This window comes from Papio anubis, chromosome 17 (assembly GCF_008728515.1).
Source record: "Papio anubis isolate 15944 chromosome 17, Panubis1.0, whole genome shotgun sequence".
Taxonomy (NCBI): Eukaryota; Metazoa; Chordata; class Mammalia; order Primates; family Cercopithecidae; genus Papio; species Papio anubis.
In genome coordinates, this window is record NC_044992.1 from 21325219 (window position 1) to 21346264 (window position 21046).

The 21046-nt window shown below is 49.9% G+C and overlaps 3 protein-coding genes across 7 annotated transcripts; 1 reads left to right on the forward strand and 2 right to left on the reverse strand.

Annotated features, from left to right (window-relative positions):
• Positions 1-1588: 1588 nt before the first annotated feature.
• Positions 1589-12012, reverse strand: POLDIP2 (DNA polymerase delta interacting protein 2). Of its 2 annotated transcripts, XM_009189940.2 has the most exons (12): positions 11716-12012; positions 9893-9974; positions 8588-8685; positions 7793-7889; positions 7549-7624; positions 7223-7330; positions 6031-6167; positions 5150-5176; positions 4822-4947; positions 3473-3552; positions 2520-2630; positions 1589-1888 (listed from the first exon to the last, which is right to left on the reverse strand). In XM_009189940.2, the coding sequence occupies exons 1-12, from the start codon at positions 11874-11876 to the stop codon at positions 1765-1767; spliced, it is 1227 nt and encodes a 408-aa protein (XP_009188204.1). In that variant the 5' UTR covers positions 11877-12012; the 3' UTR covers positions 1589-1764. The 2 variants fall into 2 exon arrangements, with proteins under 2 accessions (XP_009188204.1, XP_009188205.1); XM_009189941.2 differs by having other exon boundaries at positions 1589-2630.
• TMEM199 (transmembrane protein 199) lies at positions 12010-18020 on the forward strand. Of its 2 annotated transcripts, none has more exons than XM_021928851.2 (6): positions 12010-12288; positions 13320-13393; positions 13716-13805; positions 14858-14900; positions 15065-15177; positions 15486-18020. In XM_021928851.2, the coding sequence occupies exons 1-6, from the start codon at positions 12078-12080 to the stop codon at positions 15579-15581; spliced, it is 627 nt and encodes a 208-aa protein (XP_021784543.1). In that variant the 5' UTR covers positions 12010-12077; the 3' UTR covers positions 15582-18020. The 2 variants fall into 2 exon arrangements, with proteins under 2 accessions (XP_021784543.1, XP_021784544.1); XM_021928852.2 differs by having other exon boundaries at positions 15665-16597.
• On the reverse strand, positions 17432-20331 carry SEBOX (SEBOX homeobox). 3 transcript variants are annotated; one of them, XM_021928853.2, is made up of 3 exons: positions 19776-20331; positions 19127-19287; positions 17432-18982 (listed from the first exon to the last, which is right to left on the reverse strand). In XM_021928853.2, exons 1-3 carry the CDS (start codon positions 19792-19794, stop codon positions 18602-18604), a joined length of 561 nt encoding a protein of 186 aa, XP_021784545.1. In that variant the 5' UTR covers positions 19795-20331; the 3' UTR covers positions 17432-18601. The 3 variants fall into 3 exon arrangements, with proteins under 3 accessions (XP_021784545.1, XP_031513293.1, XP_003912545.2); XM_031657433.1 differs by having other exon boundaries at positions 17432-18985; XM_003912496.5 differs by having other exon boundaries at positions 19453-20331.
• Between the last annotated feature and the right edge of the window lie 715 nt (positions 20332-21046).

Here is a 21046-nt window from a genome sequence, read left to right on the forward strand (position 1 = left end):
GGCTTGGCCAAACCAGAATTCAGCTTATCTGAATTATTTTCCAAAGGAATGGTATCAGGGAGGGACTGTTCTGCCAGCCTAACAAAGCAACGTAGCCACATACTGTACCCACTTTCCGCTCTTTGGAGAGAACACAGGTTATCAAGTTTATCCCTCTTAACTACTTTTATGATAGCTGATGCCACAGAGCCTATGGGCAAATGCCAGACCCAGGGTTAGACACAAGGACCTGAAGTGACATGACGGCGGGACAGGGGAAATGTGACTTTCTAATTAGGCATTTTATGTTAGTCACAGTCTTGAATGTATAAATAGCACTAAGACTCTCAGGTCAGGTACCTTGGTGGTCAGCTACTAGTTCTTCCAGCCCTCATTGAGGTTAACAAGATAAAGACAAATCCATTTCTTTTTTTTTTTTTTTGAGACGGAGTCTCGCGCTGTGTCACCCAGGCTGGAGTGCAGTGGCGCGATCTCGGCTCACTGCAAGCTCCGCCTCCCAGGTTCAGGCCATTCTCCTGCCTCAGCCTCCGAGTAGCTGGGACTACAGGCGCCCGCCACCACGCCCGGCTAGTTTTTTGTATTTTTAGTAGAGACGGGGTTTCACCATGTTAGCCAGGATGGTCTCGATCTCCTGACCTCGTGATCCGCCTGCCTCGGCCTCCCAAAGTGCTGGGATTACAGGCTTGAGCCACCGCGCCCGGCCAACAAATCCATTTCTTTGGCCAAATTCGGGCTTTGGCTTTGTGACTTTCCCACAGAGACTGGAATGCGTCGGCCTGAGACCACTGGCCTGTTTTCTCAGCTGCCCTCTTGAGGTCCTTTAATACTCAAATTCCCAGCTCCCCACTGAGGTGTTTTGATGCTTGCCTTTTGACCTCCCCATCCCCTTTAGTCCCTGCTTACTGCTTTGACGTTCACATCCTCAGTGTCTCGGTCTTTCTTGCCGAGAAAGCACAGTAGTCTGGGACTGGGCATTTATCTTCTCTGACTGAAAATATCTCCTTGGTCTTAAGGAAAATACTAACATTGAACTCACTGACGTGATCTTAGCTTCTTAAATCAGACTTTGTGGCTTAAAAGTTTGGGGGTTTTCTTTGAAAGTTTCCAGCCCTATTCAGAAAGCAACTCTTGGCTGTGTGCATTTTTCAACTCCAAGCAGCCCAAGGGTAAGTAAACAAAAAAGTATGGATGAAGGTCAGACTTTCTTGTCAGTTTCTGAGAAACCTGGCAGCCTGCTGTTAACAACACAGACCAGTATTGGATTTTATTGAATTTGGTATGTGACCAAGGTTGGCCTAAAGGATGGTGCAGGTCCTGGGCAGGAGAGAATTTTTCCTTATCACATAACTGTAATATTTGGTTGCTCAGCATTAGTGATGGAAGCAAACACTAATTTCTAATAAAATTGTGCTAAACTCAATGGTACAGAGCCATGTTTACAGTGAGCAGGCCTTGGCCAGCTTGCGGCCATGGGCTGAGTTCCTGTGTTTCCATTATCACCTGACCTTGTGTTCTAGCTAGGTCATAAGCGCGACTGTACTGTTGCCCTGCAACCCCGGCTCCCCCTGGAGGACTAAGGACAACACTAACAAGGGCTGGAACTGTGATTTAATATTAATTCAAGAAAATGACCTCTAACAATCACTGCAGTGGCGGAGGAGAAGAAATCCTAAGAATTGGGGCAAGTTGCAGCACAATTCATCTCTGGCTCTTGGAAATCCGAGAGAAGCTCAGGAAGTAGCTTGGCTTAGTCGTCATCCATACCTAAAGCTGCTCCTCGGCCAAATTCCTGCATTTGTGGTCTGGATGCTTGGCAGAGTCATGCTCAGGGCTGGCGCACCCATTGTTCCAGGAAACCCGACTGGCTTGCCTCCCTCCTCTCCTGGGCCTAGCGAGGCCAGAAATGGCAATGGTTGGTCAGTGCTAAGAGCCAGGCCACTCTGACTCTGACACTGGTCTCCCTCTCTGCATTTGGCAAAAGGTAAAGTGAACAAGAGTCCAGCAACCCTGCCAACTAGCTGAGAGGCACATTGACCGTAGGAGATGTCCAGCCAGCCTCCAGGCTGAGAGGGAAACAGGCACATGCCCTACCGGGGGGCAGCTCCCTCAAAGGGCAGCAGAGAAAGCAATCAAGGGCACACACTGGGTCAGAAGGGAAGTCTGAGACTCTGGGAGCAGAAATGGCAAGGGTGGCCAAGCGTGCACTGGTTTACTGATCAAACCTCACGTGACAGGCCAGGAAACTCCTCCAGGCCTGTGGCAGCTGAACAGTTCCTAGGTGGAGAGGTTTACTGGAACATGGTATAGGCAGGGCTTATGAGGAGGCCAGCCTTGGAGGTGTCCCACATGGGTCTTCTGAAGAAAAGTTATACCACCCTCACCACAAAAAGAACCCCACAATCAAATTAAGAGACCCACTGTGGCCCATGATGGGGAGAGAAGAGTTCTGCAGCAATTGTGGGATGACAGTTGTTCTTCCTGGTGACCAAGGAAGCACTTGGGGCCTCAGCTGGCCTTACCAGTGAAGGCCTGAGGGTGGTGTCTTCTCATCTTTATTGCTTTCCAGGGAGAAGGGAGGGATCCGAACATCAAAGTGGGAGCCATCAGGTCTTTCAAAACGGAATGTACCCCTGCAGGTCAGAGAGAAGCTGGTTTAGAAGGAGCCAGGGCTGAGGTCTCCTAAGGATCTGGATGGCCTCATGCCCTCAGCTGCCAGCCACAGAGGACGTGTGAGCCTGAGCTCTCTTCTGTCTAGCTCATGACAGGATGACTCGTCCAGAGACCCAAGAGCCCCTCATGGTTATCCATGAAAAGAAAAACTGCTGCAGTGGTTCATGCCTATAATCCCAGCATTTTGGGAGGCTTATCCTGGCAGATCACCTGAGGTCACCTGAGGTCAGGAGTTCGAGACCAGTCTGACCAACATGGAGAAACCCCGTCTCTACTAAAAATACAAAATTAGCCGGACGTGGTGGCGCATGCCTGTAATCCCAGCTACTTGGGTGGCTAAGGCAGGAGAATGGCTTGAACCCGGGAGGTGGAGGTTGCAGTGGGCCGAGATTGCGCCGTTGCACTCCAGCCTGGGCAACAAGCGAAACTCTGTCTCCAAAAAAAAAAAAAAAGTGTCCAGATTCTGGCCTTTAGATACATACTGCATAAGCTACCCAACTGCATTTTCAGGCTAAGGAGTGAAACACAAAGGGAAAAAACCCAATTATATGAGAAACTCTGCAGCATCAAATCACCAGACCTCTTTGGCCTAAGACCTCAGTCCACAAATCATAGGGAACTGGGAAACAGGCAGTAAGAGAAAATTAGACAAGTCCCACACAACAATAAATAGCAGATAAGGCTCCCTCCAAGAATGTAACTTGGCCCAGAGTTAATGGCAAGCTCTAAGCTCTCACTGTTTTGACCTACAGCTTCTGTTTGTGGAGCTGGGTGGTCCCTACTGCTGTGCACACTCACTCACCACATGTGCCCACTGGAAGCCTGCAGCGAGACGTGGCTGCTATACTGGAACGCGGGCTGCTCCTTGGATAACACAGGTTCCTGTAAGGGTTTAGGCAAAATGGGTCAGGCCAAGCCCCAGGGACATGTTTCCTGTACCCCAGGGTTACATGCTGACTGCCAGTTCATCAAGACTGAATGTCCCCCGCCCAGCCACTGCCATAGCAGGCATCCCACAACATGACAACGCTGCCTGCTAGTACCTCCTCCCACAGCATGACCATTTGGCCTGGGCCTCTTATGCTGGCTCTGGGAAAGATATCTCAGACTGAATGTCCGAGGGCACTGGGCAAAGGACCTCCTCTGCAGCCTGGGGAACACAGTGACACCCCATCTCCACAAAAAAAAAAGTTTTTAATTAACCAGGCATAGTGGTGTGTGCCTGTAGTCTTGCTACTCAAGAAGCTGAAGCAGAGGATTGCTTGAGTCCAGGAAAGTAAACTATGGTCACACCGCTGCACTCCAGCCTGGGTGACACAGTGAGACCCTGTCTCTAAAAACGAAGGACCTACTGTGGAGATATCCCCTCCAGTGTCCATTCATGCGTGCTAAGTGCCAGGCACCACAGCAGGTACTCTGCAAACCTCTGCTGCTTTAATTCTCCTAGTGATCATGAGGTAATTGGTGTGATCCACATTTTAGCAGTAAGGAACTAAGATTTTGGTTAAATAACTTGCTCACAGTTATGCAGTGAATATATAACTCAGCTGGAATTTGAAGTCACTAGCTAAATCTAAAGCCCTGTTCTTATTCACTTTACCACCTGCCTCCCCAGTCCCCGCTGAATTTGATAAATGCTTGTTGAATGTCGCCCCTGACACCAGTACTGCTTGTGACTTTATTTCTCAGGAGACAGGGTTGGGTAGGCAAGGATTATAAAATCAGATCTCTTCAAGGACCAGCAGAGGATGTAAACACGTAAAGGGGCAAAGAGGCAAGATCACAGCGAGTGGTGGGGGTGCGTGCCCCACCTAACAACTTTCAAATTTCGGTTTTTAAAAGACACTACACCAGTTTTAAAAACTACACAAGTTTTGACTTCAGACTCACTTAGGTTTAAATCCAGGCCCTGCCACTACTAGTTATGGGACCATGGGCTAGTTATTTAACATCTCAGTCTCACTCTCTTCATCTATGAAATGGGTTTTTAAAAACCTATCTCATGGGGTTGTTTTAAGATTTCTAACGCAAAACAACACAATGTGTTCACAAAGTGAGCCTCTGTCTATAACCACAAAGGAGAAGGAAGCCTTGCACTAAGCCCCCAGGCTTGCTGCACAGGACCAGAATTACTAGACCAGGGATGCTCACCCTGCCCACTACCCCTCGGCCTCGCACTGTCTCCAAGGTGCCGGAGAGACTGAATATCCTCCAGTGCCGCTCCCGGAGCTGTACCACGTCACTGTCAAGGTTCTCCAAACGGATACAGTAGCGCCACTGAAGGGGATGTGGGAGAGGGAGTTTAAAAAAAATAAACTTTGGGTAACCCTCCTCAGAATTCTGTGCAAAGCAAAAGTCAACAAAGCTGACACATGCACTGCACAGGTTCCGCTCCCGCCAGAAGGTGAGCTCCCCTACCTCCACCCTGACCCCCAGGCACACCCCACAAGCTCCCCTTCTCCCAGACAGCGCCACTCACCCAGTACACGTGGGAATTCTGGGCTTCCTAGGGAGAAAATAAAAAGAATTTAAGTCTCACAGGGCAAGACCAAGTGTGTTCCAATCAACATCTCTCCAATGCAGTTGATGTATTCCAGGAAGGTTGCAGACAGACCAAATTGAGAGTATCTGTGAGATAAGGATGATAGCTGAACCATGGCCTACAAACCCACAGGGAGGCAACATCCCTGTATCCACTCCTGGCCTCCCCACTCTTCATCCCTTCAAGATCGCCAACAGAGCTGGATGCCAACAGAAATCAGCTACAGGACTCTTACCTTTTTCACTGTCCTCCTGGCCAGCCCTGCCCCCTATCCTTGCTGCCCTGGGCCCCTGTCCTCCTCCTGTCTCCCATTACTGTCCCTTACTATAATACTTTAAGTTGGCCTCCTCCACTACTATGAGGTCCTGAAAGACAGGGACGGTGTTTCATTTATATTTGTATCCAAACATGCAATGACTATCACACTTCTCTGACCTATAGCTTCTGTCTGTGGAGTTGGGCGGCCCCTACCACTGCACATGCTTACAGCCAGGCAATGTTTAAGTGTCTATAATGTGTAAAGTGTTATGCCTACACTGCTTTAAATAATTATGTGTATATTCTTCATAAACATGGCTCCCTTTGAGCAAGAGGGAAGAGACAGGATAAAGGATTCCTTCCTGGGACCTATGGGTTTCCCTGCCTGCTCTAGGTCTTGGTGTCAGCCACTGTCTAGAGGCTACTCAACCCCACCACTTGGGAGCAGAACCACAGGGACATGGTTTATATTTAGACTCCCCTCCCCCAGCAGTCACCTTAAGGACACCATATACCTTGAGGCCTACCCCTGCTAGAAGGGGTCCAGGCTGGCCACATACCCTCATGCCCATGTAGAAGGGGATGACAGTGACACGTATGTTCTCAGTTGTTTCCCGATGAACATCAGAGAGCTCCAGCCAGGGATGATTCTTCTCTTGCCAGGCCCTTAGTGTCTCCCGAGCCACAAAAGGAGGTGCTGGGGCAAGATACAACTGGTTAGTCCAAGCCAACAGTCCAATGCGATTGCCCCTCCTAGAAAACCCTTCCTAGTGGTGGCCCAGGCAAACAGGATGCTCATACATGAAGCAAAAGTACAGGCTGGAAGAAGGCACAGGACTGCTACCAAGAATAAGCCCCGAGGAGCTAGTGTACCTAGCTCCTGGGAGTTAAGAGCCCTGGTTTTCAGCCCTCACTCTGCTACTAACAACCTTGAGTCCCTTGTCATCATCCCTGATCCTCAGTTTCCATATCTGTAAGAAAATAACTGCCATCTGTCAGGTATGACACCTATGAGGCATGACAGGTCTAACAGGGGGTTGAAAAGGGTCGTGGAAATAGAGCTTTGGAATTACTTCTTTTCTTTTCTTTTTGAGATGGAGTCTTGCTCTGTCGCCAGGCTGGAGTGCAGTGGCGCGATCTTGGCTCACTGCAACCTCCACCTCCTGGGTTCAAGCAATTCTCCAGCCTCAGCCTTCCAAGTAGCTGAGACCACAGATGGCACGCCACCACACCCAGCTAATTTTTATATTTTTAGTAGAGACAGGGTTTCACCAAATTGGCCAGGATGGTCTCGATCTCTTGACCTACTGACCCGCCCACATCAGCCTCCCAAAGTGCTGAAATTACAGGCGTGAGCCACAGCACCCGGCCCATTTTTTTTTTTTTTTTTTTAATCTGAGATGGAGTCTCGCTCTGTCATCCAGGCTGGAATGCAATGGTGTGATCTTGGCTCACTGCAACCTCTGCCTCCTGAGTTCAAGTGATTCTCCTGCCTCAGCCTCCCAAGTAGCTGGGATTATAGGCGCCCACCACCACGCCCAGCTAATTTTTGTATTTTTAGTAGAGACAGGGTTTCACCAGGTTAGCCAGGCCAGTCTCGAACTCCTGACCTCAGATGATCTACCTGCCTGGGCCTCCCAAAGTGCTGAGATTACAGGCGTGAGCCACTGCGCCCAGCCCTGGAATTATTTCTATGATATTCTTTGATGAAAAGGCCCTCCCATTCCACCTCCCCTTCTTGAGAGAGATTACCTTTTGTCTGGTCATACAGAAGAAATCTTTCAAAGAGTTCATGTTGGATGGGAACCTGATCAGTGGAGGTGTAGGGGAGGATGTCTTCATGGCTGACATAGTCCAAGCCTGGCACAGAGATGCAGAACACAGTGAAACTCACACAGGAGAGGAGAGAAATGGGGTTGAGAAGAGACATTAACTGGCCTTGTCCCAGTATGGGATAACCCTGGTATCATACCCTGGCATCATAATCCCTCCCAGTGGATGACAGGACATCAGGATCCTCTCCCTGAGACACACCAGACTCCTTCTTGACAGGCACCATTCAAATGCTAACTACTCACCTGGGATGGCATAGAGGGCCCGGCTGTCATCATGGTTAGCCAAGAAGGTCACAGCTTCTGTCTGAGATCTCTGAGACTGAGGCAAGAAGTGAATCAGGGCTTTGTTTGCCACTGTGCAGTCCAAGGCCTTGGGGACTAGGACTGACCTGGGCTCTGTTTGACCCCTTTCCCTCCCTTTGTCCCCATTGGGATGCAGGACTTTCCATGGAGAGGACCCCCAGGCCCAGCCATTTTGCTTACTTACTATATGTGGGCAGTCACGGGCATCAATCAGCACCTGATAGTAAGTGTGAGTTTTGCCTTTCACCTCCTTGGAGCCATGGCCAGCAGGGTTCTCTGCTCTATGGGATGGGAGAAGGAGGCCAAGATCACCGCACGAGAAATGGAAGCTGCACCTGATTCAGCTCCCTACCCCTCCTGACCTAAACAGGCTGGTCCCTGATCTGAAGGGGCTTTTTAGCACCAGCTGGACACCCATTCTGCAGCACCTCAGCTCAGCTGCTCCTCAGTTGGGGCAAATAATACAGCATGGAAGACCATGGTATGGAGCCATCATCTGACTGTGTGGATACCTCTTAAAAGAAGGGGGCCATGTTGAGAAAATCAAATTGCCACCTCAGTCCCCAGGGCCCAGAGTACTCTTGTCTTCTTATATCCCAGGGACTGTCTGTGATCACTTAATGGAGCTGAACTTTTTCTGTTTTAATGTATTCTAGGGATGATGTGAGATTGAGGGAAAGACTCCAGCTGAACATCAACAAATTAAGAAGACTTGTCCCCCAAATGCCCTCTGTGGTACTCATAATGAAAATTAGGAGTGGCTTAGGAAAGCATTCTGGGGAGGCCTAAAGGGACTCTCTGACTGAGACTATCCCTGGCACTCAGCACTTTTGTCTCCATGGGTCTTAGTCCCAGATAAGTACTCTGGGGATGTTTCCAAGGCCCAGGAGGATGCTGTCGTCACCCCTGGTACCCCCATTACATATGTCTGCCATCTCCTCCTGAGGATACTGTGAGGCACAACCACAGGGAAACATACTTTTCTGGAGCTGCAGAAGCCACATCCCGGTCATACAGTCTGGCCTGCCAGGGAAACAGGACAACACCTCGGTAGCCAAAAATGCTATGAAGGAAAAGCTGGGAGGAAAGAGGGGCCTCAGTGAGTCTGTAGTCCAGCAAATCCATCCAGGTGGGCCCCAGACCACAAAGCAGCACAGGTGGAGGCAACTCCAGCACAAGGTCTTGCTACCTTTTCCCTTGAAGTCTGTGATCAACCAGACCAATGGCTGGAACACTCTTATTTCTTCTTTACCTGGCTGACTCTACTCATCCTTTAGGTAAAAGCTTAGGCCTCCAAGAAGCCTTCCCTGACCTCCCTCCCACTTAGCACAATGTACAGCTATTGGCCATTTGCAAATCATTCATTCTTTTCTAGACTAGAAACTCCACAATGGTAGGAATCATGTCTACTTTGCTTTCTGATTTAACCCTAATGCACAATGCCTGGTCTATTGTAGGCACACAGAAAAATAAAATGTTGAACAAACAAAAAGTCTTCCTTAACTTATGATATCCTAGAAGGGCCTAAATCTATCCCAGTGGACCCAGAACAAAGCTGATATAGAAAAAGAACCACACATCCAGAGTTTACCACACTAAAGTCAATTTTACTGCAGCAAAGCATCAAAGGTTTACTTTTCTGAAAGCTCCCTCCACTGGCTTCCCACCATCCACTATGTTAGAGAAATCTTCAGCAACTTGTCTAAACCTCACTATAGTCCACACCATCCCTGTCCACACTAACTTGGAAAGAGAACCCACTGACACATTAAGTGCATCCAAATCTAGGAGAACAGAAACCATATCTATAAAACTTTGATTCTGGGCTAGGTGCGGTGGCTCACGCCTGTAATCCCCAGGACTTTGGGAGGCCAACGCAGGAGGATCACCTGAGGTCGGGAGCTCGAGACCAGCCTGACCAACATAGAGTAAACCCATCTCCACTAAAAATACAAAATTAGCCGGGCGTGGTGGCGCATGCCTGTAATCCCAGCTACTTGGGAGGCTGAGGCAGGAGAATCACTTGAACCTGGGAGGTGAGGGTTGCGGTAAGCCAAGACCACGCCATTGCACTTCAGCCTGGGCAACAAGACCGAAACTCTGTCTCACAAAAAAAAAATAAAAAATAAAATAAAAAATAAATAAAAATTTGATTCTGGTCTGGCACCAAACATCAAGGAGGAATGAATGGAAAACCATACCATGCAGGCCTGTGACCTAATCTGACTTCTTTCAGAAGCAGAGCACTCTATGAAAATGAAAGATGACCCAGCCCAATACTCACCTGCCCGGTCTCATATTTTCCATTCTGTTTTGGCACCTCAAACACACCAACTGTCTCCAACACTTTGCCCTCTGGTCGATTTCTGAGTAGGAAGGAAAAGAACAAGTTGAGAAGAACAAAGCTGAGAAGGTAATGGTACTCATCCACCAGAAAAAGCTCCTAGGATACTGAGGGGCCACGGTGATGACAGCAGAGTAGGGTTTGGGGTAGTGGGGCCAGCTGGAGCAGGAAAGGCTTTACTCCTCCTTGGTGAAAACCTCCCCAGTCTCCCAGTGTTAGATGTGACCGCTCCCATATTACTGTCTTCTCTCTTCACGGGGCATTCGTCATATCATGCCCTCACACTCTGCTCAAACGTACCCCTGCCCTTGCTTCTTCCCTAACCCACGCTCCTGACCTCCCACAGCACTTTAACTGTCTTGCTCACTTTTTCAATTTTTTAAGAAGGGGTATATCGGCCGGGCGCGGTGGCTCAAGCCTGTAATCCCAGCACTTTGGGAGGCCGAGACGGGCGGATCACGAGGTCAGGAGATCGAGACCATCCTGGCTAACACGGTGAAACCCCGTCTCTACTAAAAATACAAAAAACTAGCCGGGCGAGGTGGCGGGCGCCTGTAGTCCCAGCTACTCGGGAGGCTGAGGCAGGAGAATGGCACAAACCCGGGAGGCGGAGCTTGCAGTGAGCTGAGATCCGGCCACTGCACTCCAGCCCGGGCTACAGAGCAAAGACTCCGTCTCAAAAAAAAAAAAAAAAAAAAAACAAGAAGGGGTATATCTTTTTTTCTTCTTTTCTTACATTTTCTAAATCACAAGTCATCAAGCAATATCCTGCCCACTTTACATTTCAGTTGTGTTCATTTCTTATCTTTATTAAATACTGTAAATTCCCTGGGAGCAATGCCTGAGTCTGATTAGCTGGTACTGCCCCCTCAGAGCCTAGTGTAGAAGAGGTGCTCAAAAAATATTTGTCCTGTATTGTAATTCCATGTCCATCTCCCCCTCTAACCTGTAGCCCTTATATTGCCCTTGAAAAGCTTAAACATCTCTAGATTTCCTACTGCATCAAGCGTCTCTCAATATCGTTTTTGTTCATACTCTCACAGGGGTCTTAAATTGCAAATAGCTATCATTTCTCCCCAGTGTCAGTGTCTAATATCAGCTACTAAAAGGTCAGCACCGTCAGTCACCACTCTGAACAGGGCTGCACTTTCTAGGGGCCCTTCAAATAAAGGCTGTTTTTACTGTTTTGAAGATGTGAACTTTATGCTTCCTTCCACTGATCCACCAGCCCGTTTGATCCCCCGATCCCATCCGCGGAGAGTTTCCACACCACCCCCTTGGCCTCAAACCCCCTTCCCCGAGTCACATATAGAAAATCGATCTCCCCAGAGTTACTTGGAAACCTGGGGCCTACGAGGGTCCACACCCAAGAGTCTCGTTTCCCACCTCTAGCATCTTTCTGAGGGAGACTTTATCCGAATCCAAAGGCTGAGGGTTCAAGCCAAAGCCCTAGGGCTGAATTAAAAAGGTGCCCTCTGACAGCGGTGCTGGGGACCCCAGCCGGAGAAGTAGGATTCACTCGGGGAGGGTAAACTGTTCCCCCTCAGGTCCAGCCCTGTACAACCAGGGCTCTGGGCCGCGCTGGCTTCCCTGCTCCTGGCACATGTCCCAGACAGCGCAGGTCGGCTCCCTGCTTGGGACCCTCTCCCGGGTCAAACTCCAGTCACCCTCAGCAGGCCCGGGCCCCTGGCCTCCGCACTGGCCAGGAACACGCTCCTTGGGCTCCAGGCCCAGTCCTCGCGCCTCCTGGCTCCGTCCCTCACCGGGACGAGAGGTGCCTCCGCGTCGTCGTGGTCGCCGCTGGCGAGAAGGCCCCAGCTCCAGCCGCCGCACAGAGCGGCCTCGGCCACCGGGCCCCAGTCAGCGACCGGGACCACCAGCGGCTTCCCACGGCCAGGGCCCGCCGGGCTGCACAGGTTGCCATGTCCCGCCCGAGCGCCCGCCCGGCTGCTGACACAGACCCTGACCAGCCGCCGGGCGGCGTTCCGCCCCCGTCCCACACTGCCCCGCGCGGCGTCCCGGCCCTCTTGGCCCGCCTGGTCCCACCCCGGAGCTCAGAGCTACTTCCGGCGCGCGGCGGGCGGAAGTCTGGGTTGGGGTCACCTGACCGGAGTGTCGGCTAGATATGGCGTCCTCTTTGCTTGCGGGCGAGCGATTGGTGCGTGCTTTGGGCCCCGGCGGGGAGCTGGAGCCAGAGCAGCTACCCCGAAAGCTGCGAGCCGAGCTTGAGGCCGCGCTGGGAAAGAAGCACACGGGCGGTGATAGCTCCAGTGGCCCCCAACGCTTGGTTTCTTTCCGTCTCATCCGGGATCTGCACCATCACCTAAGAGAAAGAGGTGAGCCCCAGTCTCCAGTCCGGGGTCGCCTCCTTGTTTCCAGATCGATTCCCTCCTGAGATATTTTCACATCATTCCCTTTCTTCTACGGAGCACTCATCTAGACAAGCGAAGAGTCACCCCATAAATCCCAGGGCCACCCACTTTCTTAACTCCCATGGGAATTTCTCGTGGATGACAAATTTGCTTGTGCAGTTTTTTGCTCTTTTGAGAGCCCCCTCTTCACTTCCAGGAACACGTAGGCCCAATTCACCCTTGAGAAAGTCTAGGTTTTTACTAAATACAAGTATCACAGGTTCTGTCTCTTCGTTTTTCTACACTTTAGGAATCAGCTTACACTTCTACACTTTAGGAATCCGGATTTCTTTCCACCTCAGAAGCAAGGGTGGTGAAATCTGATACTTTGTTTTGTTTTGTTTTTGATATAGGATGACAGAAGCTGTGTTGAAAGATCTGGCCTGGGAGTAGCATGCGAGTTCCGGTCCTAGCTCTATCACTAATCCTCTGAAGGAGTCATTTCTCCTCGCTGGGCCTCAGTTCCCTTATATGTAAAGGGAAGGAATAGGGCAAACTAGCACATAAGTTATTTTGCCAGAAGTAGCATAGACTAGCCAGAAGTGCAAAGGGTAGACTGCTCAATTATTAGAACTAGAAAGGACCTTAGAAAGAGATTGCCTAGTATTAGTGTCCTCTGAGCATTTAGCATCACTATGAGCTAAACCTATTTAGGGAAGAGCTATTGTGGCCACAGAAATGATCTAACCCAAAGGCACAAATAAATGGCTTACATGTTAGTTGTAACACTGGCAGGATAATTGAGAGCTGACAGCTAAAGTCAGCTGTGCAGCACTGGGAGATACCCATATGGAATTATCCAAAATTCTTTTCAATTGAAAATGATCCTGGAAATGGATTAATGTAGAGATGGCCCTGTTTTATTTTGGTAGAAAGAAGGGCTAGACCCCTCTTGATCTTAACCCTTCAATCTTAGCTCTGTGGATCATTGCGTTTGTGAAACCTTTTCTTCTCAGATTCCAAACTATACCTCCATGAGCTCCTAGAAGGCAGTGAAATCTATCTCCCAGAGGTTGTGAAGCCTCCACGGGTACGTAAGGGATACATTTGTGGGAGTGGTTATTGACTGAGTTGGGCTTATCCATGATACACTGAACTTATAAATCAACTTTTAGGCTTGAAAATTTGTTTTTGAAATCTTTGGGATCTGGGGGAACCAGATATTGTCCTCCCTATCAACTGTTTGGAAAATTGAGATTAAAAAAGAAGTTTCAAAACATTGGAGTTAGAACTAACTAGTATGTGGGTCTCCTGATACCTTTAGCAGTGCTTTTCCCCTGGAACCAATGATGGTGATGTGCTTTCTAACAAGCTGGGAATATCATTCTTCTTATTTGATTTTTCTGCTTCAGAACCCAGAACTAGTTGCCCGGCTGGAGAAGATTAAGATACAGCTGGCCAATGAGGAATATAAGCGGATCACCCGCAACGTCACTTGTCAGGTAAGGGCCTGCTCTTCAGTACATGGACTAGGTAGCCCCTCAGAGTAGGGCCCTGCACTGCAAGAAGGTATGGAGTTTAGAAGAAACATGGACACTTGGTTTCTATACTGTTCAGGGACCATAGGAACTCTGCATACAAACTTAACGCAATTCCCATCTCATTCACTGAGACTCTGGGCTGTGATGGTGACCAATTTTTAAACATCGTAGAAGTGGGAGTGAGTTAGCTGGGTGCGGTGGCTCACGCCTGTAATCCTAGCACTTTGGGAGGCTGAGGTGCTTGGATCACTTGAGGTCGGGATTTGTGACCAGCCTGGCCAACATGGTGAAACCCCGTCTTTACTAAAAATACAAAAATGAGCCTGGCGTGGTGGCGAACACCTGTAATCCCAGCTATTTGGGAGGCTGAGGCAAGAGAATCACTTGAACCCAAGAGGCGGAGGTTGCGGTGAGCCAACACTGCACCATTGCACTCTAGCCTGAGCAATAAGAGCAAGACTCCGTCTCAAAATAAAAGGCGGGGGGAGAATGAGTCTTGGAGGCTTTTTTTCTTTTTCTTTCTTTTTTTTTTTTTTTTGAGATGGAGTCTTGCTCTGTCCCCCAGGCTGGAGGGCAGTGGCAGGATCTCTGCTCACTGCAGCCTCCGCCTCCGAGGTTTAAGTGAGGTCTCTTTTAGTAGAGACCACGTTGGCCAGGCTGGTCTTGAACTCCCAAACTCAGGTGATCCTCCTGCCTTGGCCTCCCAAAGTGCTGGGATTACAAGGTGAGCCACTGTGCCCAGCCATTGGAGCCTGTCTTCTGACAGGGCTCCCTACTATTCTATGGCACGCTCCTACCCTGAAACAGAAGAGTGGATGGGCACTGGCAGCCTGTGTCCTCTCTCCAAAATGCTTGCTCTGTGGTCCAGAAAAGAGTCAAAATGGTTCCAGACAAAAAAATCCCTGGAGAAGGCAGTTAATGTGTTGGGGAATAGAGAGGGCTGAGCCCAGACTGACAATGGATGCTCTCTGAGCTGCTTCTATTCTGAATCATCTGCTTTGTCTTTTTCCCAGGATTCAAGGCATGGTGGGACTCTGAGCGACCTGGGAAAGCAAGGTGAGGTACTAGGAGATCAGGCTTCTAAAGCCTGTTCCTGAGATGAGTCATGACACTCAGGCTTGTTTGACTGGAACCCAGTTGGTGGGGGAGGCAGCCATGAGATAAGAGCGCCTCCTAGAGAATGTTGAACTAAAGGTTCCCTCTCTGGCTCCTCCCCAAAGTGAGATCATTGAAGGCTCTAGTCATCACCATCTTCAATTTCATTGTCACGGTGGTAGCTGCCTTCGTCTGCACTTACCTTGGAAGCCAATATATCTTCACAGAAATGGCCTCGGTGAGTAGGCACTTGGCAGGGCAGGGTGCCCCAGGTAGGGGTGTTAGTGGGTAAGGGAGGACGTATGTGAAAGTGCCTTGCACAGGTTAGGAATTGAACAGATATTTATGCCATGAACAAGGGGAGCATTAGAGCTTTCCAGCAGTCACAGGGGATTAGGTAATAAACCCAGGAGAAGCCACATTCTCTTTTCTTCCCCTCCCTCAACTTAGAAGGGGATTGGGGGCTCTCCATCCTCATTCAGGGTGCTTGGGTACAGAGCTGGGTGTTGGCCTGCATCCCTTAAGCCTGGTTCTCCCCATCTCCAGCGGGTGCTAGCTGCATTGATCGTCGCCTCAGTGGTGGGTCTGGCTGAGCTGTATGTCATGGTGCGGGCAATGGAAGGCGAGCTGGGAGAACTGTAACTGGTGCTTCATCTTCAAGTCTAGAGAAGACTTTGGGGGCTTCAGGGTCCAATTGCCAGTCACTGACTCAGTCAACCCGTCAGACTTTTTGTGTTCAGCTCCAGTTAGTCAGAAGACCAGCCCAGGCCAGCTGCTGTTTCTGTGGGGAGCCCTATGTTCTGTGAATTTCCAAAGGGAGCATTGGAGGAGATTGAGATAACACATCTTTAAAATGGAAAGAACTGGTCTTGGTCTATCAGTACCTCTTCCTGAATCCGGTACCCATCTGCCTTCTCCAGTCCATTCTAGACACTGCTGGGACTAGGGTTTTTCCTTCAGGAGCAAATGGAATCCAGGCCTTCCCAGAAGTAGACCATACTGCCTTGAACTTGTTCATATGTACAAACTGATCACCAGCTTTCTCCAGACATTTTTAATGCAGACCTGTAATTGAGTTCAGAAGCCTCCAAGAAAACAGAAAGGATCCCCTTTCTCCAGTTTGTGCTGGAAGAGGAGCTGATCAGAGACATCAAATAAGAGAAAGATGGGTTGCTGTAGGATGGTAGAACTGGAAGCAAGGCAGCTACCTTTTTCCTAAAGGAAATGGTATTAGGCCCCTTTTCCAGAAGATAAGACAGACTCATAGATATCAAATGACCAGCTATGGTCCTTCCTCTGTTAAATGGAGCCGAAGTCGCCTATGTTGTCCTGAAGTCTTGTAATGTTTAACTTCTGAGAACTTAGATTAGTGGTGTGATGATAGGGTCCATATAACGCACTGAAAAGGGTATCAGGCTTAGTTATTTATCCAGTAAATATTTATTGTATCCAGGGTATTTCTATTTTAACTCCTGTGACAACACAAAGCACAGTGATTTCCATAGTTCTAATAGTTCTAACTGTTCAGGGTCTGCTCCTCATGGTACACTCTTCTTGGTTCACTGTATGTACTCCTGTTCTCTCTTTTTTTTTTTTTCCAAAGCACTTTTCTGTTTTAATAAATTATATACTCATTTGCTCAGTGGACACTTCCTCTACAATGTTTGCCAGTTTCTTTTAGTTGGAAGAAGTGTCAGCTGTGAGAAGACAAACTAGGTGGCACTTTGCAGTGTTTCCAGTAACCTGAACTGTGTAAAATTTGTGTTAAAAAGCTACACTGGGCCGGGTGAGGTGGCTAACACCTGTAATCCTAGCATTTTGGGAGGCTGAGGCGGGTGGATCACTTGACGTTGGGAGTTCAAGACCAGCATGGCCAACATAGCAAAACCCCATCTTTACTAAAAATACAAAAAAATTAGCCAGGCGTAGTGGTACGTGCCTGTAATCCCAGCACTTTGGGAGACCAAGGTAGGAGGATTGCTTGAGCTCAGGAGTTCGAGACCAGCCTGGGCAATATGGCGAAAGCCCATCTCTACAAAAAAATTCAAACATTAGCTGACATGGTAGCACACGCCTGTAGTCCCAGCTACTTAGGAGGCTAAGGTGGGAGGATCCCTTGAGCCCGGGAGGCAGAGGTTGCAGTAAGCTGAGTAATCCAAGATCATGCTATTGCACTCTAGCCTGGATGACAGAGTGAGACCTTGTCTCAGTAAAAAAGCAAGGGGCAGGGGGAGGGGAGAACCAAATGCCCTGTCCTCCAGTTTCAGCATGTAGAAGGGAGCTCTCTCATCTCCTAGCCACTCCTGCCTCACTATGCCATGCTTTCTGTAATGCACTCTGGGTCCAGGGACTGCTTGGCAGGAGGTGGGAAGAACAAAAAGTTTGGGGCCTTCCCAGTTTCTTAGGGCCTGTCTGGAGAGGAAATTAGCATTTACTGAGTTTTTACAATGTGTCACACACCATGTAAAGCCCTTTACCTACATTATTTCTTATACCTCAAACAGAGAGCAAACAAGTATCCCCATTTTTTAGTCACATAGAGTTCCAGAGTTGCCACGGTTACATAGCAGAGTCAGGATTTGAATCCATTGCAGACCACAAACACCATGGTTTTCTCTCCGAAGCAGAGCAGCTCCGGAGGTGGAGGTAACTGGAATGTCTTAGACTCAGTGGGACCAGGAGCAGGGGCTGCCAGCAGAGGCTCTCATCTCCCCCAGGGTCTTGTCAGTCAGAGCCCCAACCCCTTCAATTAACTATTCCTCTAATCCCAGCAGAAGCCTAGGTAATACCTCCCACCAAGAATCTGTGTGGAACCTGGCCCTATTTAGGGATTAGGTGATGGAGATAAATTTCCATGGCAAATGGCCCTCGTCCCCGTTCATTTGCAGAGCACAACAATCCAGATTAAGGTACAGAGTTTGAGTTTTATTTGGAGATTAGTTGGTATTACAGATGACGGTGATACCAAAACCCAATGCTGCTGCACCCGCCTCATCCCAGATCTGTCAGGTTGTCTCTGCGGCCTCACGTCAGAGGGCAGCCAATCTGATCTTTGTGAAAATTAAATCAACATAAGCCCCAGCTTCCTGTCTTTGCTTTATTACTTTAATGCCACTCCCTCTTCACATCCATAGTTCTGATTAATTTGTCCAGGTGGTCGATGGTCAGGAGAGGTGGCCCTGAGCCATAAAGAAGGTGACTCCAGCAGTCTAGATGAGGAGCAGCATTCTCCTTTCCTACCTCACTTAGCAGTTAGCAAAGTAATGGCCTGGAGAGACCTCAGGAGACAGGAGCCTGCCCCTTCGGAGGGAGGAGGTCATCAGCTGGTGAGAACTGGGGACCAGGACTGGCAAGAGTGAAGGAAAACGTTGCCCTCATCTCATCCTTCTGAAGGTACCTCCTGCCACAACCATGAGCATATGCCCCAAAGGGGTCAGGTGTGGGGTGGCAGGAGCTAGGCCCCAGTCTGCACAGGACCTGCATCTAGGCTGGCCTGGAGGCCAGTGGAAGGGAGGGATGCCTGAGCTAAATTCCTTTCTGATAGGGAACTCCTTTGCATAAAAGGTGGGGCTGGGGGATCCACTTCTGATGTGTTCAGTCCCAGGAGGGGCAGGGTGGGCTACAGGAGTCAGAGGAGGGGTCTTGCAAGTTCTGGACCAAGACTAGGCGTGGTCCACATTGGTGACAGTGGCCAAGGCATAGATGAGGTCAGACAGGCTGCCTAGTGAAGTCTGGGGAGTAGCTCGCTCTAAGAAAGGGTGGACCTGTGAAGCCCCACCTGGTCCCCGTGGGGCTACAGCTTTAGCCCCTTCCCAGCCCTGCCCTGGACTTAAGCCAGGAGCTGGACAGGAGGTGTATTGACACACTGAGGTACACTGAGGTGTGCCGCTGGAGAGTGGAGGTTGGCCTGGTATTTGGGGATCCCAGGGCTGCTGGAAGGTGTCTGGAAGAGAACAGGAGCTCTGGTGGGACTCAGGCCGGGGGCTTAGACTTCTTGACTTCCTGTTCTTGATTCTTTTGGCCCGGCGGTTCTGGAACCATACCTGCTAGGGAAGAAGAAGGAGTCTTCTGGCCCCAGCATCCCCTCCACCCAGGGACATGGGAAACAACCTGAAGGCAGGCTACCCAGCGAAGGGGCTGTGGGCCAAGCCCAGATGTTGGCTGTGTGAGAAAGGGTCGCAGCTCACCTGTATCTTGGCCTCAGGAAGGCGAGTGACCTGGGCCAGGTGCTCACGGGTGCTGATATCGGGGTAGGGCCATGCTGCAAACGCCCTTTCCAGCTCCAGCAGCTGCCCTTTGCTGAAGGTGGTCCGCTTTCTCTGGTGGGAACCCAACCCACTGCCACCGTCTGCGGGCCACAGTGGGGGTCAAGCCGGGACTTGCTGAAAGAGCCTCCACCCAGCCTTAAAGCCCTCAATCAACCCTGAAGTCCCTACTCCCATCCCTCTTCAACCTTCCCTCATCCCACCGTGCCCTGCGTCCTCACCCTGCCCACATTTCCCCATCAGATCACCTGCTGAGGATGCATCCACAGGGCTGCCCATGGAGCTGGCAAAGGGTAAGGTGCCAGAGGGCCATGCCAGGGCTGTGCCCACACCAGACCCCTCCATTTGGATTTTATCCTGCTCAGGGTAGCTGGCCCCGCCTCCAGGAGGGGAGAGGTTTAGAGTCCAGCTCAAGCAAAGCAGAGAAGTCTCGGTGGGGAAGACTGGAGGCTGGGTTGGGCTTATGAGGGTATGGGTGGGGTAAATTGTGTACCCCCTGCCCCTCCAGGGCCTCACAAAGGAAGCTGGACCCAGCATCCCTCCTCAAACCACAAACTCTGGCAGTCTGTACCTGAAATCCTATACTTCATGAAAATCCTCCCAGGGGTCCTTCCAGGAAGCCAAAGAAAACCATCTCTCCAGTGCTCCCAGGCACTGGCTGCCCTTTCTGGAGCCCTTAGTGCTCTGAACCTGGCTGCCTTCAGGGGAGAGGGGGTGGAGACCTCTCCTACAACTGGGGACTGGGCTGGTGAAGTGGGACAGGATGAGAAGGATGGTAAGGTGACAACAGGATGAATGGGAGCCAGCTGCTGTCAGCGGGACTGGGGAACAGATATCGTCACCAGGTTACCCTCAGGTCTGCTTTAGAACTTTGCCTGCATCTAACCCTTTATCTCTCTGGCCCTTCAAGAGCCAGATGGACTTCCTGGGGTTCGGAACCTGGAACCAGAGGAGGTTCCACAGGTGCAGTTGAGGGGTTCTAAGAAAGATGATAAATACTATACACAATACTATGTGTATAGTATTCTCTTCCTTGGACACATTCTGAACCACTTTTCCTTAAATTTTTAAAAGTTTGTTTCTTTTTTTTTTTTTTTTTTCAAGATGGAGTCTTGCTTTGTCACCCAGCCTGGAGTGCAGTGGCACGATCTTGGCTCACTGCAACCTCCACCTCCTGGGTTCAAGCAATTCTCCTGCCTCTTCCTCCAGAGTAGCTGGGATTACAGGTGCCCACCACCACACCTGGCTAATTTTTTTGTATTTTTAGTAGAGACAGGGTTTCACCATGTTGGCCAGGCTGGTCTTGAACTCCTAACCGCATGATCCACCCACCTTGGCTTTCCAAAGTGCTGGGATTACAGGCGTGAGCCACCGTGCCTGGCCTAAATTTTGTTTTTCTCACTCTGTTGCCCAGGCTGGAGTACAGTGGTGTGATTTCTGCTCACTGCAGCCTCAACCTCCCAGGCTTAAGCAATCCTCCCACCTCAGCCTCCTAAGTAGCTGGGACTACAGGCACACACCACCCATAAGTTGCCCAGCTAACTTATTTATTTTTTGTAGAGGTGGTGTCTTGTTATATTGCCTAGGCTGGTCTCCAACTTCTGGGTTCCAGCAATCCTCCCACCTTGGCTTCCCAAAGTGCTCGAATTACAGGCATGAGCCACCATGTCCAGCCAAAAATTCCCTCCTTTTTTTGTTTTGTTCTGTTTTTAGAGACAGAGTCTCACTCTATTGCCCAGGTTGGAGTGCAGTGGTACGATAATAGCTCACTGCAGCCTCAAACTCCTGGACTCCTGGGCCACTTTTCCATGAGAAGTGTGTGCTTTTGAATTTCCTTTCAGT

Coding starts and splice junctions, on each gene's coding strand:
- POLDIP2 (XM_009189940.2), bottom strand. CDS start 11,876: ATGGCAACCTGTGCAGCCCGGCGGGCCCTGGCCGTGGGAAGCCGCTGG. Junction 3,553..4,821: donor GCCGAGGGGTAGTGGGCAGG/GTGAGCATCCCT, acceptor AAACCCTTACAG/GAACCTGTGTTATCCAAGGA. Junction 2,631..3,472: donor GCTTCCAGTGGGCACATGTG/GTGAGTGAGTGT, acceptor TCTGACCTGCAG/GGGTACATTCCGTTTTGAAA.
- TMEM199 (XM_021928851.2), top strand. CDS start 12,078: ATGGCGTCCTCTTTGCTTGCGGGCGAGCGATTGGTGCGTGCTTTGGGC. Junction 13,394..13,715: donor AGGTTGTGAAGCCTCCACGG/GTACGTAAGGGA, acceptor TTTCTGCTTCAG/AACCCAGAACTAGTTGCCCG. Junction 14,901..15,064: donor GAGCGACCTGGGAAAGCAAG/GTGAGGTACTAG, acceptor TCCTCCCCAAAG/TGAGATCATTGAAGGCTCTA.
- SEBOX (XM_003912496.5), bottom strand. CDS start 19,741: ATGCTGGGTCCAGCTTCCTTTGTGAGGCCCTGGAGGGGCAGGGGGTAC. Junction 19,288..19,452: donor TGTGGATGCATCCTCAGCAG/GTGATCTGATGG, acceptor TGTGGCCCGCAG/ACGGTGGCAGTGGGTTGGGT. Junction 18,983..19,126: donor TTCCTGAGGCCAAGATACAG/GTGAGCTGCGAC, acceptor CTTCCCTAGCAG/GTATGGTTCCAGAACCGCCG.